This window comes from Phlebotomus papatasi, chromosome 1 (assembly GCF_024763615.1).
Source record: "Phlebotomus papatasi isolate M1 chromosome 1, Ppap_2.1, whole genome shotgun sequence".
NCBI classification, from domain to species: domain Eukaryota; kingdom Metazoa; phylum Arthropoda; class Insecta; order Diptera; family Psychodidae; genus Phlebotomus; species Phlebotomus papatasi.
Window position 1 is genome coordinate 66,430,551 of NC_077222.1, and position 16,911 is coordinate 66,447,461.

The 16,911-nt window shown below is 34.9% G+C and overlaps 5 protein-coding genes across 5 annotated transcripts in view; all 5 read right to left on the reverse strand.

Moving 5' to 3' along the window:
• LOC129810437 (chromatin-remodeling ATPase INO80) overlaps nt 1-16,911 on the reverse strand; it is a 144,700-nt gene that overhangs the window by 29,452 nt on the left and 98,337 nt on the right. The window lies entirely within an intron of this gene.
• Nucleotides 3,839-4,852, reverse strand: LOC129810482 (antigen 5 like allergen Cul n 1-like). The gene has a single exon (XM_055861032.1). It carries the CDS (start codon nt 4,702-4,704, stop codon nt 3,940-3,942), a length of 765 nt encoding a protein of 254 aa, XP_055717007.1. The 5' UTR covers nt 4,705-4,852; the 3' UTR covers nt 3,839-3,939.
• Nucleotides 8,086-8,905, reverse strand: LOC129810458 (venom allergen 3-like). The gene has a single exon (XM_055860997.1). The coding sequence runs from the start codon at nt 8,874-8,876 to the stop codon at nt 8,106-8,108; it is 771 nt and encodes a 256-aa protein (XP_055716972.1). The 5' UTR covers nt 8,877-8,905; the 3' UTR covers nt 8,086-8,105.
• Nucleotides 9,538-10,441, reverse strand: LOC129810463 (antigen 5 like allergen Cul n 1-like). Its single transcript, XM_055861010.1, has one exon. It carries the CDS (start codon nt 10,365-10,367, stop codon nt 9,606-9,608), a length of 762 nt encoding a protein of 253 aa, XP_055716985.1. The 5' UTR covers nt 10,368-10,441; the 3' UTR covers nt 9,538-9,605.
• Nucleotides 11,605-13,165, reverse strand: LOC129810453 (antigen 5 like allergen Cul n 1-like). The gene has a single exon (XM_055860983.1). It carries the CDS (start codon nt 13,115-13,117, stop codon nt 12,344-12,346), a length of 774 nt encoding a protein of 257 aa, XP_055716958.1. The 5' UTR covers nt 13,118-13,165; the 3' UTR covers nt 11,605-12,343.

Sequence of the window (16,911 nt, forward strand, 5' to 3'; positions counted from 1 at the left end):
TTTTTCTGATCACCCTTTGTGACGCAACGGATAGATAATTTCAAAACGTCAAACGGAACGAACTTAATATTTAGTTTAATACGTTTATATGACCCACAAGCCCTGAGATCTTCCGTGTAATTTGTCCTGAATTAAATTCAAATTATACCTAAAATTTAAAGGTCTTTGTGTTAATACATCCTAAAATGAATAAAAATTTAAAAGCAAAATGAATTCATTGACTATTCGAAGACAACATACATAATTTTAATTAATTTATTTCCATGGCCGAAATTACACTCAAGGTGGCCGAAATTAGAAGCTGGCCAAAATTTGGCACACTTCTCCTAAAGAGACTCAATGGTGATAAAATAAAATAAATTGATAGGGAAAATGGGGCACCTTTGATTGTGAGGCAGCTTAGAAATAGGGATTTTTCTCCTATGTTTAAATGGGACTGAGACATATCATAATGTAATTTAGCTTCTCAATCTGTTTGTGCAGCTAAACATGATAAGGCTCAATTTATTTTAAAATAGGTGAAAATCCCTATTTCAAAGCTTCCCCACAAATGGTGCCCCACTTCCCCCTCTTAGAGCATTTAAACTTATGGAAGGTAGTCACTAAAAGCCAGAAGTCTATATCTTGACGAACAAAACGAAAAACCAATGTGACATCATTATTTCCGTAAATTTAAATTTTGAAAATTTTACCAAAATACGATTATATTTAAGGGGAAGAGTCAAAATTTATATATAGCTCAAAACCGATGGTTTATATATAATGCCATCTCCTCAAGATAGAGCAAAAAAATGTACAGTATTTTCTTTGACTCACCTTGGTAAATCAGCTATACTTGTGTCAAATACCAAAGAGATGAGAGTCTCATTTTACCTCTAAAGAAGTAATTTTTGTGCAAATAGAAAATTTGAAAAAAAAGAATAACAATTGCAGGCATTTCGGTGTGCAGGGTAAACAATTGGAATTTACTTAATTAATTAATGAGAGTTGGGAAATGTATTCACCTGATTAAACATTGGAGGTCAGAAAACAACGTGCATTGCGGGAAAGTTCATGGAAAATTTCTATGGAAAATCACTATGAAAATACAAATATTTTTCTGACAATTTAGAACATTATTCAATCAAGGTTAGTTTAAGGTATTTCTTTAACGTTGTTTATTTAAAGAAAAATAAATATAATATATAAGATGTTTCGCAATATTGGAAATAATATTTGTACTCATTGAATTTTGCCCTATTTCAAGAACGTAATGTTGTTGTGTCTCGACAAGATCTCAAATGGGGAAAATATGTATAAAATTAATTTATTAAGAACAATTAATAAAACGTAAGCATATTTACGCTCTTCAAACTAACAAAGCCTCAAAGGATCTCGTAAGATGAACTACTAAGGAACTTCAGTAGCTCAAATATCAAAGAACATAATATCATTATATAACTCTTAAAGCTAAAAGTAATTAGTCCTAATTAGTCCCAATTTCTGATGTAATGAAGGCTTAAAGATTTAAGTTAAATGTTAATTGTTAAAATTAAAGATTTTCAATTATGACTAAAAGGTAATACGACGGACGATTAATCTTTCAAACTTGCCATAAAATTATTCGTATTTAGATCTTTACCAGGTCCTCCTGATTAGATTTAAAATTAAAGAAAATTTAAATATAGTTGCATTTTTATTTAAATTATTATTTTATTTATTTTTTTATTGCAAAGTTTATTACGTTTTAACTTAAAGGCTTAAATAGGTTTGACAGTTTAAAATTGAAAATCTTTATCAGACAATACAATCGGCCTTTAAAGGACAATTTAAGTATTATAAGGACTTACTGTTTTATCTCAGAATTGAGAGGTAGATATTAAAATATAAGGGATAAAGGTACTAAAAGAATATAAAAAGTATCAAAAGATAAACACGAATACCGTAACCTGAAATTTTAGGATAATCCTAGACACACGACAAAAACCAAACCCCTATGTTACCTTGACTACTTGTATTTTTTTATGAATCTACATCAAATAAGATCTTGATGATGTAATACGGGCTTCAAATTTGAGACTTAGCCATATGGCTTAACTACTCTAATTTTTCAGCAATCAAGATTTTTTGGAAAAAATTGACTTAGGATTCGAATATTAAGGACAAATGACTTATTAAATTCTAAAAAAGCAATAAAATTGGTTGTTATTTAGGATCTTGAGACCATCGAGAACCGGATTAAACCTCTAGTCTGAAGGCCGCTTAAGTGTAGCGTTTATTAGCCTTAACGATCATTGCGTGATACGTATGGTAATGCGGCCAATACAGGCAGATTCTCGAAAGTATTCAGAATATAAAATTTGTCAGTAAGGGATTAGATAAAGCAAATGCAATGAACCTATTATCGATGATCCTAAGACTTCTATGCATAACTACTTGGGATAAAACTTTGCTTCCAAATGTGACAAGCTAAATAATTCGGGAATGAACCTGAGGATCCTTTACTCTCAGAATTACACAACCAGGGTGAATCAAGACACATACCAAAAATAGTACACAGGGCTGTATCACAATATACTTCAAAATTATATTTTAACTGAGATTTTTTATATTTTCTATACACTTTTTATCTGTGTTTTACTTTTTCTTTCTTTTTTAGGAATTGTGCTATATTTTTAGGTAGCCACACAAGTTTCGCAAATGCGTCCTAAAAAAAGTTTAACTGTTTGAAACTGCTCCACCTTCTCCTATATAATTTATCCAAATTAATAAATAAATAGATATCACTCGTATAGGCGTTTGCCTTTTAAGGTATGTGTCTTGGCTTAATGTGAATATTTTCGTAGTTTCGTTTCTCGTTTCTATTAACCCTTTAAGTACGAATGGGACACCGGTGTCCCAAAAATAAAAACTAATTTTTCGAACTATTTAGAGGACAAAATAACTTTCTATGGTCAAAAAAAATCTTTTTGTTTTTGGAACACCGATGTCCCATTTGTCCTTAAAGGGTTAATCATATTTTTTTACTAGATATTCTTATACTAATCATTAAATGGGCATACAATTGGTCATCGAAGTAAAATACCTTTCACTCTATGAACCAAAATTTCTCGGATTCAAATTCTGTTTAGGTCATCACAAATTTTCTTGCTGTAACCTTTTAAGGACGATTGGGTCATCGGTGACGCAAAAATAAAATTTTTCATATGCCCATCTAAAGTTGTGTTTTGCTCTAAAAATGCGGAAATATATTTTTTCTGATTCCCATTTTTAGGCTCTTGTCCTTAAAGGATTAACGGACTATGAGCTCCCATCAAGTGAGTCTCAAAGCATGTAGTTCTTCAAGGATTGGAAATGATAACCCTATCCCTGTATTGTAAGACCGAATTTATAACCAGAAATCACAAACTCCTAACAGATAATTCCTCTATAGAATGCTCTGAAGCATAATTTTTGCAAATAATTAAAAACAAGTTTATCGTTATCGTTATCGAATTTGTAAGAGCGGAACCCTTAAAGCAATCGCGTGGATGAATGCCTTGGCCGCCAGAGGTTTCTTCAGAACGCTCGGCGTTCCTCCTAATGAATTATTTACTACGGCAATCCAACATGAACTAACTGTCGATACAAATCCTCTCTATACGATAACCCTCCCGAAGGGATAACTCACAGGCTAATACTAGGAACGCTCTTAGGAGGATTATCATTCAATTCGTGGTATATAATCGCTTAGGATTTAACTCGTAAAAGAATTATCAAATTTTATCTCAAAGTCGAAGAGAAATCCACACACAATCACAGTGGTGGTATTTTTCAAGAGCAAGTACACAAAGTTTTATTAAGTAAAAACAACAAAACATTCTCTGATATACTTTATTGCAGCTGTGACATGTTTTTCACTTCTTCAGCAGGTGTTCATTGACCTAGTGTTGAATTTTTCTTGCGCACGATATTGCACTTTCAGACACACAATTTCGTGGCTTTTTCACAGGATTTCCCAATGGAAGCACAAGCAGAACATGGTGTTCCTCTGTCGTAAATTGGATGGGAAATGAGATTCGTGTGACCATAGTTGCAAGTTGTTAGAACAGTGTACAAGGATCTTCCGTTGTAATTGGACTGGAATTTGGCCATAGCACAGCCTAAAGCATTGTTGATGTCTTTGACCATCACAGTAAAGTGTCCAGCATCGATACAGATTGGACGGTAGGTTGTAAACTTATCTAGGCACGAAGGCATATTACGAATGAGTGAAACTTCATCAAAAAAGAGATCAATATGCTCCTGTAGGATTTGTGTATAATTCCTAATTGGAATTGATGAGTAGATAATGGCAAGATTTTGCCCAGAAAATGGAAACTGGGCAAAGGATCGGCACTGATCATGCTCAAAATTGGCATGCTTAACATGCTGACCAGCCACAAAGGCCAAATTGTCATTCCAGACCATCTTCTCCATCTTGGCAGCAGTGGGAATCCCAGGGACTTTTCCAGCTGCCACATTACTCCGATGACGATTATGAGTATCAACAGCAACCTTCTTCAACTCTTTCTTCATTGGAATAATCTCAATACGAGTGGAATCATCGTCAACTGGAAAGCTATTTGGCTCACAGGCAATATGTTCCCTTCCATAGCAATACTTCTCCTCCATTTGACACCAATTAATTGCACAATCAACAATTAAAACACAAAAAAGTAAGCAGTACAGCAAAATCTTCACCATCTTTCCGGAAAATCTTTCCTTGAACTGCTTCAGAATAAAGTGACGAGATTGTCAGAACAAACAGCATAACTTTATCACGAGCACTTTCGCAGGAAAAATTCGCGAGATAACAGAGATAGCAGCAACTTTGTTTTAGTGCACCAAATCTCTGAATGAAGCTATAAAAAAACTGCCAGACATAGAGCTTGGTGAATCAGGAAACATATCACTGGCTTATTAATGAAGAAATGGTGTGGGAAACATTACAATAAATTAAAAGTGAGGAATTTACAGAATTTCTCACAAATGTTTCAGGTGCAATTACCTGATCGATTGGAATTGTAAATTGATGTGCTATTGAGACTTGGCTTATAACGTGCCTTAAATTCTCTACGCAATTTTTATGTGATGCGTGTTTTGTTGCTTTCGCACTCCTCTATTCACCTGACCAAACACATTTAGGTAGAATTGTTCGATTCCAAAGCAAATATTGTATAGAGGGATTGTTATCTTTAATTCGTGCGTGGTATGTTTTTTTTTTAAATTAAGAAATAAATAAGTCTACATATCTTTCAATTAATCTATATAATTTTCAAAAAGGAATTATGCAACCCTTTATCATTTTTTCTTTATCCTTCCAAAATACTAAAATGCAAATACATGACCAAATTAAGATTCATCGAGAACGTTTCAAATATTTTGAATAATAAGTTTTATGCAAATTAACGTGTCAAAGAGATTTTTAGATATTCATTTTTATAAATGGAATTTTGAAATTCTAAAGTTTTGAAAAGAATTATGCGTCACTATTTTTTAACCCATTCCATACCATGGTATTTTACATCATACGCAAATTGAGTGATTTTAGATGATTTATTCCTGGGCAATTGTTATCCGAATTGCTGTCGGGAATGAATTTTTAGTTACTTTAGTTCTTCAATTACTTGGAAAAAATAGTCCGACAGAGATGAAAAAGGACAGATAATCCTAACCGGCTTATGTAGGTGAGATTCTTAACGTGAGCTAACTCGGAGTGCATGCAAATTCGATTTAGAGCTGAAGTTGGGAGACGCCATTCAGTTATCTTTAATCAAATTCGTGAAAGTGTACAAATTTTGTATTTAAACCAAAATATCAAGGATTTGGATGAACTGACAGAAAAGTGATATATGGGTGAAATGTAGACCAGAATGTTCTCTATAATTTTTCCATAGAACATGATCTCATCGATTACTCAGAAGCCAAGATAATCGAGGTTTTTTGTTTCTGAACTCGTTTTTTCATCCAGAGTGCCCCAAGTAATCATTTGTTGAACTTCAACTATATCAAAGAATTGTTCTCTTTTGTGGGACTTTCCATTTAAAACCATATTTTAAGTGTCTTGGTGGAGTAGAGGCAGTCAAATTGGCATCTGAGTGATTTCAAAGCGTTATTATGGGAAAAATCAATTTTTTCACACTTAAACGGCAAAATCGGAGTGATAGCGTAGTCTGAGCGGAAAATGATGTATGGACGAAATGTAGAGACAAATGTCCTCTACAATTATGTCGAAGTAATCATCAAAATCGGTTCAGCGACAGTCGAGATAATTGAGGTTATATGATATTGTAATTGGCTTTTCGACTGTGGCGCCCCTGGTGTTGGTCCCACGAAGTTCAAATATTCTAGAAAGTTGTAGCATTTGGTGAGATCTTTCGTTTAAGCCCTCATTCATCAAAATCGGTCACATAGAACCGGAGATATGATTTTTTGAATTTCGTGAACTTTCACCCCTCATATCTCCGGTTCTATTAAAACCACAGCGCACATACGCACCATTTTGGAAACGTCCTAGACTGGGCTACAACATACTAAAATTTCATTAACTTGCACAATGCCGTTTTTGAGAAAAATGATTTTGAATTTCGATGAATTTTGACGCTATCGCAGCGCCACCTGTGGTGACTTTTTGAATTTCCATCTGAAAGTGCTCATCGAGACGAAACCAAAAAGGTAAAATTTATGTCGATATGTTAATTAGAACCGGAGATAAAGGCCGGTCAATGTTCGAACTTTGACCCCTTATAGCTCGGGTCAGGGGTTATGGATCGACTTAAGGTTTTTTTTGTTTGATAGGTATAATCAACGGCTACAACATACTAAAATTTCAGCCCGATTGCATAAGGAATTTTTGAGTTATTTAACTTTTAAGATTTAAAAATTTTCTTTTTAATAATAGCGCCCCTAGCGGTGGTTTTATGAACTTGCGATGTTAGAAGAGGAAGTGGCATTTCACGAGAGCTTTCCAAAAAGCCCTCATTTTTTAAATTCTGATAATTAGAACCGGAGTTATGGCCATTTTAAGAAATTTTTTTTGGACCCTTATAGCTCGGGTCAGGGGGGTCGGGGGACCTTAAGTTTGGTATTGATGGAAAGCTCTAAGGCCCAGCTATAACATACTAAAATTTGAGCCCGATCGATGCCATAGGGGCGGAGCTATTGAGAAAACAAAAAAAGGGGGGTCTTCAAAATGGCGGAAGGAGGGGTGGGGGGTGGGGGGTCAATGCACCAAGTTGCAATTTTCATGCGATATATAACCTTTGCCGAAAACCGCAAGTCGATATCTTTTTTAGTTTAGGAGCTATTAAGCTCCAAAGAGCGGCCGGACGGCCGGCCGGCCGGGAACGTAACTTAGCCCCCCATATATTCGTGATCAGGAAGTGGCGAAACACATTTTGGCCAAGTTTGAGCGCGATCGGAGGACATGAAATTTTGTTAGGATTATAGTAGGTGAGATTGTTAAGAATCTCACCTAATACATTTTGTTATTGCTTTCTTGCTTCGCGGAAGGTCATGCAAAATTTTTGCGCAAAATGGCGGACGAAAAATACGACATCCCGTCGAATTTGTTAAAATTGGCCTCTTTCCTCTTTCCTGATTTGAATTATAATTGCCAATGTGTTTTCTTGGATAGTTACTCTATCTAAATCAATAGTTTGTAATGAATTAATGCACAGAATTTAAATTCAGTGACTGTTAAGACGTGTGTTTGACAGGGGCTCCCCACGCCCCCATAATGGATAATTTTATTTCTTTTCAATAAATTCATGTATTAATCTATAAGAAACTAATACCAAAATATGAATATACTATCTCAAGTATTTCTAGTACATTGACTGAATGGGTTAATATACCATCACCAGTCCTAAATAAGGCCGAAAGAGTTCTGGAGACTACCCTCATAAGTCGCTCATGGAAAAAAAAACAACGAGACTTGGGTGAATATTGTAAGGATTTCACAATCAATTCACGAGTTTACCTTAACGTGACATCCGCTTTAAGGAATTAAACACATTTAATTTTGCAAAAACAAAAAATATAATATTTTAATGAAAATAATCCAAAACACATAAATTTAAAAAAAATCTGTGAGTACTGTCCTTTCAGACGCATAGACTTGTTGAAGCATCGCATTGCCTTCCAACTGAAGCACAACCCGAACAAGGAGTTCCTCTGGCATAGAGCCTCTGTCCAATAATGTTATTTCCAGCATAATTGCAAGTTAGCATGATTGAATTCCACCAAGTTGTTCCCATTTGCTGTTCAAAAGTCACAAGAGCGCACCCCAGAAATGCATTGATATCATTAACCATCACAGTAAAATGTCCAGCTTCTAAGCAATTAGGATTGGAAGTCGTGAAGGAATCAATACAGGAAAGCCTACTATCTCGGATAATGGGCATCTCGTCGTACCATAAGTCAACGAAGGACACAAACTCTTGCGCGAAGTTTGTAAAAGATGCAGATGACCATCTAATAGCAAGATTTTGTCCAGACATTGGAAACTCTGTAAATCCACGGCACTGATCATGCTGGAAATTTCCATGACGAGCATGTTCGGCAGCCACCAAAGCCAAATCCGGATGCCAAGACATTTGCTGCATGGCACTAGCACTTGGGATCCCTCCGACCCTACCAGAAGCTACATTACTTCGATGGTAATTGTGGCGATCGATACCAGCCTGGATAATTGCCGGAGTCATTGTAACCATTTGAATGTTCCTCACATTTTGACCCATTGGAAAAGAGTTGGGTTGACACATAATATGCTCGCGTCCACTACAATACTGTGCCTGCATCTGACACCAATCAATAGCTTCCGCAAAAGTCACTATTATTGCAATTACCAACAACAAAAATAAGACAAACTTCATATTGAATGAATAGTTTAAGTACTTCTTGTACGAAATTCACAAACCAAATGAATTTGTTAATAAGAAAATTCGTCTTATCTCAATCTTATCTTATTCTGCCTTTTGTTATCACCATAAAATTTGCTTCTTTTTTGGGTACAAATGCTCCATTCTTAAAACGTTATCGCAAATAATTAATAAAAAGAGAACCATTTGAAAAGCTTTAAAGCCAATGGACAGAAATTGAAAAATATTTGCAATGTCTTATAGCTTTATTACGCCTGAAAAACTGCTTCATTTTGAACAATATCGTGAGAAAAGTCTAGTTAGAGTATTCTTTGACCGTTTACCATTTCAAATGTCAAAGGAAAAAAGATTCTTTCGGTTTAGCCCCCGGCAAAGTGTTTTTATTTTATATGGAGCTGTTTGAAGCCAACTCATAAATTGATCAGAAACTCAGCTTACACTTCTCAGAACAAGACCGCATTTAGACAGATATATAGTATATTTATCCCTCTTTACAAGGTTCAGAGTCTTGTACACAAAAGGCTCACCTCAATTTGGACATATATCGTGTAACGATCACAAGTGCAGAGAAATTTACATACGCATTTGTATGTGAAAGTAAGAAATTGGCTTCAACTTTGAAGGCCACTCGCCGGGGACTAGTCAAATTCAAGAATTGCTGCAAGCATTAAATTTTTATTCCCAAAAAACCAAAATCCAAAACCAACATATAAACCTTTCTTTTTAAACACAGAGACTAGTTGTAGCATCGCAAACTCTATTGTCTGCAGCACATTGTGAACAAGGAGTTCCTGTGACATAGACTGGATCACCGATCATATTGGTTCCTTGGTAGTCACAAGTTGCCATAATAGCGTACCACCACTCGCCACCCATATCCTCCTCGTAAGTCACAAGGGCACAACCAAGGAATCCATTAATGTCATTAACCATAGCCGTAAAGTGTCCAGCATCCATGCAATTAGGATTGGAAGTCGTGAAGGAATCAATGCAGGAAAGTCTTCCATCTCTGACAATGGGCATCTCATTGTACCAGTCATCTATGAAGCTTTCAAACTGTTGTGCAATATTCGTGAATGGCACTGAGCTCCAGGCAACGGCTAGATTTTGACCAGCATGAGGATATTCTGTGGATGATCGACACTGATCGTGCTCGAAATTGGCATAGCAGGCATGTTCCGCAGCAACCAATTCCAAATCTTCATCCCAAACCATCTTCCTCATTGCACTAGCACTCGGGATTCCATCAACACTTCCAGAAGCTACATTGCTTCGATGGAAATTATGACGATCTTCAGCGACTTGAATGAGATCGGCAGTCATTTCGACCATTTGAATGTTTCTCACGTTCTGACCCATTGTAAATGAATTGGGTTTACACATAATATGTTCCTGTCCATTGCAGTACTCATCTTCCATAGCACACCAATCAGTAGCCTCCGAAGAGGCTACAAAAATTGCAAACGCCACCACAAGTAGCTTCATTACAATTCCAATTTAGCACTTCTTACACGAAAATTACTAGACAACAACTGATAAACACGTAGTCCACACAGTTCTGCCTTTTATATCTTCATCTACTAACTAAAATAACCTTATTGATACACAAAAGTAAACTCCTGTACTTATAATACAAACAGTAATTATGAAACAAATATTCAGGCATATTTTGGAAAATTTAAAAGAAGACCCAATAAAAAGGCCTAATATATTGATAATTTATTCGAAAACACGTGACATTTAATTAAAAATGTATTACGTTATCATCTTTGATACAGTGTATCTATTAAACAGTTGATTTTCTATTTGAAAAAAGCTTTTCACAGATGGATTTCTTTAGCGGGAGATGTAAATCAATATTATGATAATCTGGAATAAAACTATTTGGCATTCAAATAAATTGAAATAAACTGGTAAAAATTTTCTTTATTTGAAAAATTTCTTTTATCTCAATCTTGAGTTTATGGTCTCATTAACTCATTCCTATCCTATTTATATCTACGCAATTGATATCCTAATTGTTGTCAGGAATATTTTTAGGTACTTTAGTCCGTCAATTACTTGGGAAAAATAGCCTGACGGACGAAGCGCAACCAAAAAAGAATGCATTTTACGATCGGATTTCATAGTAAGAAATCACATGTCAGTTTGTATGGAGAAAATAATACTACAGGGAGTATAATTCTGTATGCAAGGGCCTCAGATCAGAAGACTTCAAAGATATCAGAGGAATTAGGGCTTACGCTACATCATACTGATCTAAGGAAGTGATACATTCGAAAGTGAACTCTGGCTCAGAGTAAAAATTAATTCGCGTTTGGATTTCGGTTAAGAAAACAGACAGGGACAACCCAGGATTTTTCACTCCGAAGGGAGAGGTGCTAACGATACCAATTGGTTTCCTTCTCTATAACATTTCGTTGTATTAGATTGTTCTACAACCCAAATTAGGGCTCATCAAAGAAGAGATGTGATCAATTTTCGAAATCTGTGCTCATACTCGAACAAGAAGTAAATGTCCTACTCAGTACCAACACATAAAAGTAGTTCAGTCCCATAACTAAGAAGGAATTAACAAGTCAAGGCTTCATTTAAATCATTACCAGATTCCTGAGCTTGACAGATCAACAGATAAAAGCGGATGAGGGTCAAGGATTCCTAGACTTTGTATGAATAATTATGGCCTGAGATTTAGCAGAACTGAGAAAAAAGACCGTTGAAGTTTATTTACTGACCCATTCTCAAAATATCTTCATTAATCGTTTCAAAGATTCAAAATAATCGTAACTGGGTATCAAAACCACATTATATCTTCATCTGAATGATACCATTAGCACCAAATTAGAACATGTGACACCCAATCTACATATTTTTATCAAACTAAAAAAAGGAAAAATTACTGCCTGTCCTTACAACTTGAACCAAGGTCCTTTCGCAGTCAGCGAAACCTATACAGTGGATGGTCACCCGTTCATTCGTTGTCGCAGGCTATTAACGCTAATACTTCTAATACTAGTATAAAAATACAATCTTCTTGGAATTACGTACCAAGTTCAAAACACTGATTACTATAAATGATAAATAATTTAATTACAAGCATAATTTTTTATTCCCAGAGTACCTACACCTTGAATAAATTGGCGACATACAACTATTCACGTTTTGGAAGGATGTTTTCAAAATCGAATGAGCGATCAGTATACGAAACGATGTGATCTAGTTCAAAATCACATTACATTACGCAAATTCATTATATAAAATACACAATAAGTTTGTATTTTGCAAGAAATATTTTTAACATTTAGAGAATGGAATGAGATCTAATTTTAGTTCTCTTACTTATTCCAGAAACCAGATTCAAAATCGTGTTTACAAAATAAATTCAATCGAACAGATAACTTGAAACATCCAATCACAAAACAAAAACAGATGTATGCCGACCATTACAGATACGATTACTTTCAGACACAGAGGCTTGTTTCAGAATCGCACTGCCTTCCAACGGCAGCACAACCTGAACAAGGAGTTCCTGTGGCATAGATTGGATGATCGATGATGTTATTTCCTTGGTAGTTGCAAGTCACCATGAAAGTGTACCACCAGTAATCATAATCGCTCATGTACTCCTCAAATGTCGCGAAGCCGCATCCGAGAAATCCGTTGATATCGTTAACCATGACAGTAAAGTGTCCAGTTCCCCGACAATTAGGATTTTCGATAGTGAAGGAATCAATACAAGATGGCTTTTCATCCCTCACGATGGTCATCTCGTCGTACCACAAATCAATCAGAGTTTCAAACACCTGTGTAAGGTTGGTGTAGGGAGTGTAGCTATAATATTTAGCAAGATTCTGTCCAGAGTGTGGGAACTCTGTGAAGTAACGACATTCATCGTGCTGGAAGTATGCGTTACGAACATGTTCGCCAGCCACAAAAGCCAAGTCCAGATGCCAAGCCATCTTCTGCATTGCGATAGCACTTGGAATTCCTTCGACACTTCCAGAAGCTACATTACTTCGATGGTAGTTGTGGCGATCTACACCAGCCCGAATAAGCTCATCGGTCACCTCAACCACCTGAATGTTCCTCACATTATCACCAGCCATTGGGAAAGAATTTGGGTGACAGGCAATATGCTCGCGTCCACTACAGTACCTTTCCTCCATCTCACACCAATTAATTTCACCCTTAACATAGGCCACAACAATTAGGATCAACACCACGAGAAACTTCATGATTTTTTTTTAGCTTTTCTTGAACGAAAATTACAAGACAACTAAAATGGAAGTGAAGATTATCACATCCAATGCTCTCTTTTATATCATTCCCAAAAAAGTTTCAAGCTATTGACACAAGTGAAGAATTCTTGTATTTTTGAAGACTTCTAAGAATCTCTTTAGTATTGCGTAAATATCCTTTTCAACAGAAATATACCACAGGCATTTCTTAGAATAGTAGTATATTCCAAAGATTTGAAACTTTTCCCGGAATTTGGTTATTTCATTTAAAACTTTCAAATTCAGTTGCGTCAACATTAAACAGCCAGTTGTAAAAATTATGAGTACAAAACGGTTAAATTTTCTTTAAAGAAATGTTCCAATATGAAAATAATATAATTGTTGAATATGAAATGGGGTCAAACTTGGTACCGTACACCAAAGTACTTCTATGTTCTATTAATGTTAACAGGGAAAACTATTCAGTCAAGATTAGTTGTTTGATCATGTTTAAGGAAAAGATTGATAGAATATGAAATTCTAGGTGTGGCGTGGCGAGGGACTGGTTCACGGATTATCTAGATAAGCGAACTGAGATCATCTTATAAACAGAAAGGATTATTATCCTAACAAACCTAAAGTTTGAAATGTGTATTTTTAGCAGAAAAAATTACGAATGGTTAACTTCTTTTTAGATAGAAAATTCTACGGAACATTTTTACATATGATCTGAAAGGGTTGGAATCTGAGCCGAAAGCTCTGGGGACCCTCACCGTTTCTATTGATATTTTAAAATTCTAAGGTTCACAAAAAGTTTTCCAAGGACCAAATCAAACTTTGAACTTCAAATACTGTGCATGGATGAAACATATACTGGAAACCCAAAGAGACACACAAGGAGCTGGACATTATGGGCTGGCACCATTAGATCACATTAAATCAGATGACAGAATACTCAGGTAGTTACTAGGACAAGCAAAAGGTGGCAGGAAATAGATGACAATGCTCTTAAGCAACAGGGATTATTAAGATATTAGAGTTAGAGGGTCAACAGTATTGAAAGAGGATGCGAGAGACCCGGGCTTTTAAACGAACATTACAGCCCTTTGAGTAAGTTTGTAATCAAAATGGGTAAACGAAATAAAAAATTTTCGTTATAAACTTGCTTACGACTTCCCTAAATTGTGATTTTAGTCACACAAAAATATTTGACACATTTACAGTAAAATTCTCATCATATTTCGTTAATTTACGCACTTTCATTGCAATTCTTACGCAAATTCTCAATTACCGTATTACCTTATCTCATACTCGGTGGCACTAGGTGAAAATAATATAAGAAAATTTAAGAAATAAAACGAAAATGCGATAAACGGTGAGCAAAAAAACTGTAAGAGCAATTAGTCGTACAGTTTTTTTGCTCACCGTTTATCGAATTTTCGTCTTATTTCTTCAATTTTCTTATATTATTTTCACCTAGTGCCATCGAGTATGAGATAAGGTAATACGGTAATCGAGAATTTGCGTAAGAATTGCAATTAAAATGCGTAAATTAATGAAATACGGTGAGGCGACGGCGAGTATTTTACTGTCAATGTGATTCTACCTTAAATGGATCGAAAAATCTGTGTGGACTACTGGATATATTAAAAACCTTATAAGCAACTAACTCCGCAATTAAATTAAGATTGTAAAGCATCTCAACTAATTCACCTGAACAATTGACGAAAGTTTTGATTTTGTTTTATTTTTATTATTTTATTTTACCTATTTTCATATACAAAGATTCGTTTCATGATCACACTGCTTCCCAATAAGATCACATCCTGAACATGGAGCTCTTTTATAGACCCTGGTATTCTCAATGTTATCTTGGGCATAATTGCAAGTCAACTTCAGCGTATACCACCACTGTCTATCAAATGGTTGTAGTTCCTCGTAAGTAGCCATAGCACATCCTAAAGCTTTACTTGAGTCACGCAACATCAATAAAACACGTTTAACTTGATAGCAATTGGGCTCTGTAGACGTGAATGAATCGATGCAGGATAACCAATCATCCTTTAGATATTTTATTTGAGATGTGTACCAGTAATCGATGACACTTTCAAGTTGAATGGTGTAATTCTTAAAAGGACTTAAGGACATTGCGCTGAGTGTATTTTGCCCAGGCATTGGGTACTCTGTAAAACTCCGACATTCATCATTAGTCAAATGTGAAAAACGGGCATGTTCAGAAGCCAAAAATGCTAGATCCGAATGCCACGTCATTTTGTTCATTGCAAAAGCACTTGGGATTCCTTCGATATTCCCAGAAGCCACATTGCTTCGATGAAAATTGTGACGATCAACAGCGGCTGCTATCAAGTCAGGAGTCATTTCTACTAATCGAATATTCCTCACGTTATTGCTGGACTTGAGAAAACTATTGGGCTGACATGCAATATGTTCTCTTCCGTTGCAATAATTTTCCTCCATATCACACCAATCAATAGCCCCCGTAGAGGTTAGAATTATAGGTAACACTACCACGAGACACTTCATCATATCACAGTAAAACACAACTGATAAGAGAATCACCTTCAAATGTTCCTTATATATCCAAACTACTTCCTATTACTTGTATAAATTGTTTCACTTGGATTTCCGTAAATTATCCCAATATTGTGTACTATAAATATTTACACGATATTAATAGACAAATACACGTTTTCAGATATCTCAAAAAACTCCCAGAAATTCTCAAATTATTTTAAATACATTTGAATAAACAAAAAATAAATAAAATAGTAAAATAAATAGTGGTTGCGATCTTTTTTGTACTGAAAAATACAGTTGCCAAAAAAGGTAATTGGGGAAGATGTATAAAATTGTTTAAAAAGTTAATATAGAAAAAATACTAATTTTCGTTTTTAAATCTTTTCAAATATGATCTTAATGACATTTCCTTTAAAAAAGTAAAGCGCACGGACTATTTATTTATCTTAGATCTAAACTTTCGTACTAAAATTTTGATTACTTTATCATCACGAACTTCTTCAAAAGTTATCTTTTTTTTTTAAACAAAATAGATAAATTAAAATCATTTTCAAAACTTTTGGAAATTAAGAAAATTGCTACACTTCCTCAAACAATTACTTTTCTTTCTCTGTTTTATCATCTTGTAAAAATTTTGCGCCTAAAACTGAACAAAGTTTCTCATATTTCAAAACAACTAATCCCTAAAATTAAAAACATTAGATATTAATACTCAAGAAATATTCAAGGTAAATTTGCACAGCTGTAATAACTTCACGAAATTCCAGATCAATCAAACTAGCAAAAATGAATAATATATACTTGATCAAATGTTTTATTTAAATTGATGGTCCTGAGCGGCCTCGACTCTGCTCAAGAAATTATGAAATCAAATTCAAGATCGAATAAAAGAATATTTCAATATTTTGGTGTTAATTAAAATTGTCTACAGTAGTGCTGTAAAAACGTAAAAATTTTGTTAAAAATTGAAAATTCCTTCCCATGTGCAAAGCCCTTTTTCGTTTGGCTTTCGTATTATATTACTCATGTGATATTACTCTATAGGATCACATTCAGTTAAGATTAAGGACAATATTTGTCCAAAAGAATGCTTTTACCCTTGCAAATTCCATGAATCCAGGCTTTCAATTGAATCTATATCCATTCCTCATTCCTCTGTTAATTCTTTATTAGTCATTTGATTCCACTTTATTTATCTCATTCCTGCGTTCGTATCTCAAATATAGGAGAGCTTGATTTTTAGGAGAAATACACTGTCCCAATGAAATTTGCCA

Bases quoted from the DNA above. Each gene is read 5' to 3' on its own strand.
- LOC129810482 (XM_055861032.1), bottom strand. From the start codon at position 4,704: ATGGTGAAGATTTTGCTGTACTGCTTACTTTTTTGTGTTTTAATTGTT.
- LOC129810453 (XM_055860983.1), bottom strand. From the start codon at position 13,117: ATGAAGTTTCTCGTGGTGTTGATCCTAATTGTTGTGGCCTATGTTAAG.
- LOC129810463 (XM_055861010.1), bottom strand. From the start codon at position 10,367: ATGAAGCTACTTGTGGTGGCGTTTGCAATTTTTGTAGCCTCTTCGGAG.
- LOC129810458 (XM_055860997.1), bottom strand. From the start codon at position 8,876: ATGAAGTTTGTCTTATTTTTGTTGTTGGTAATTGCAATAATAGTGACT.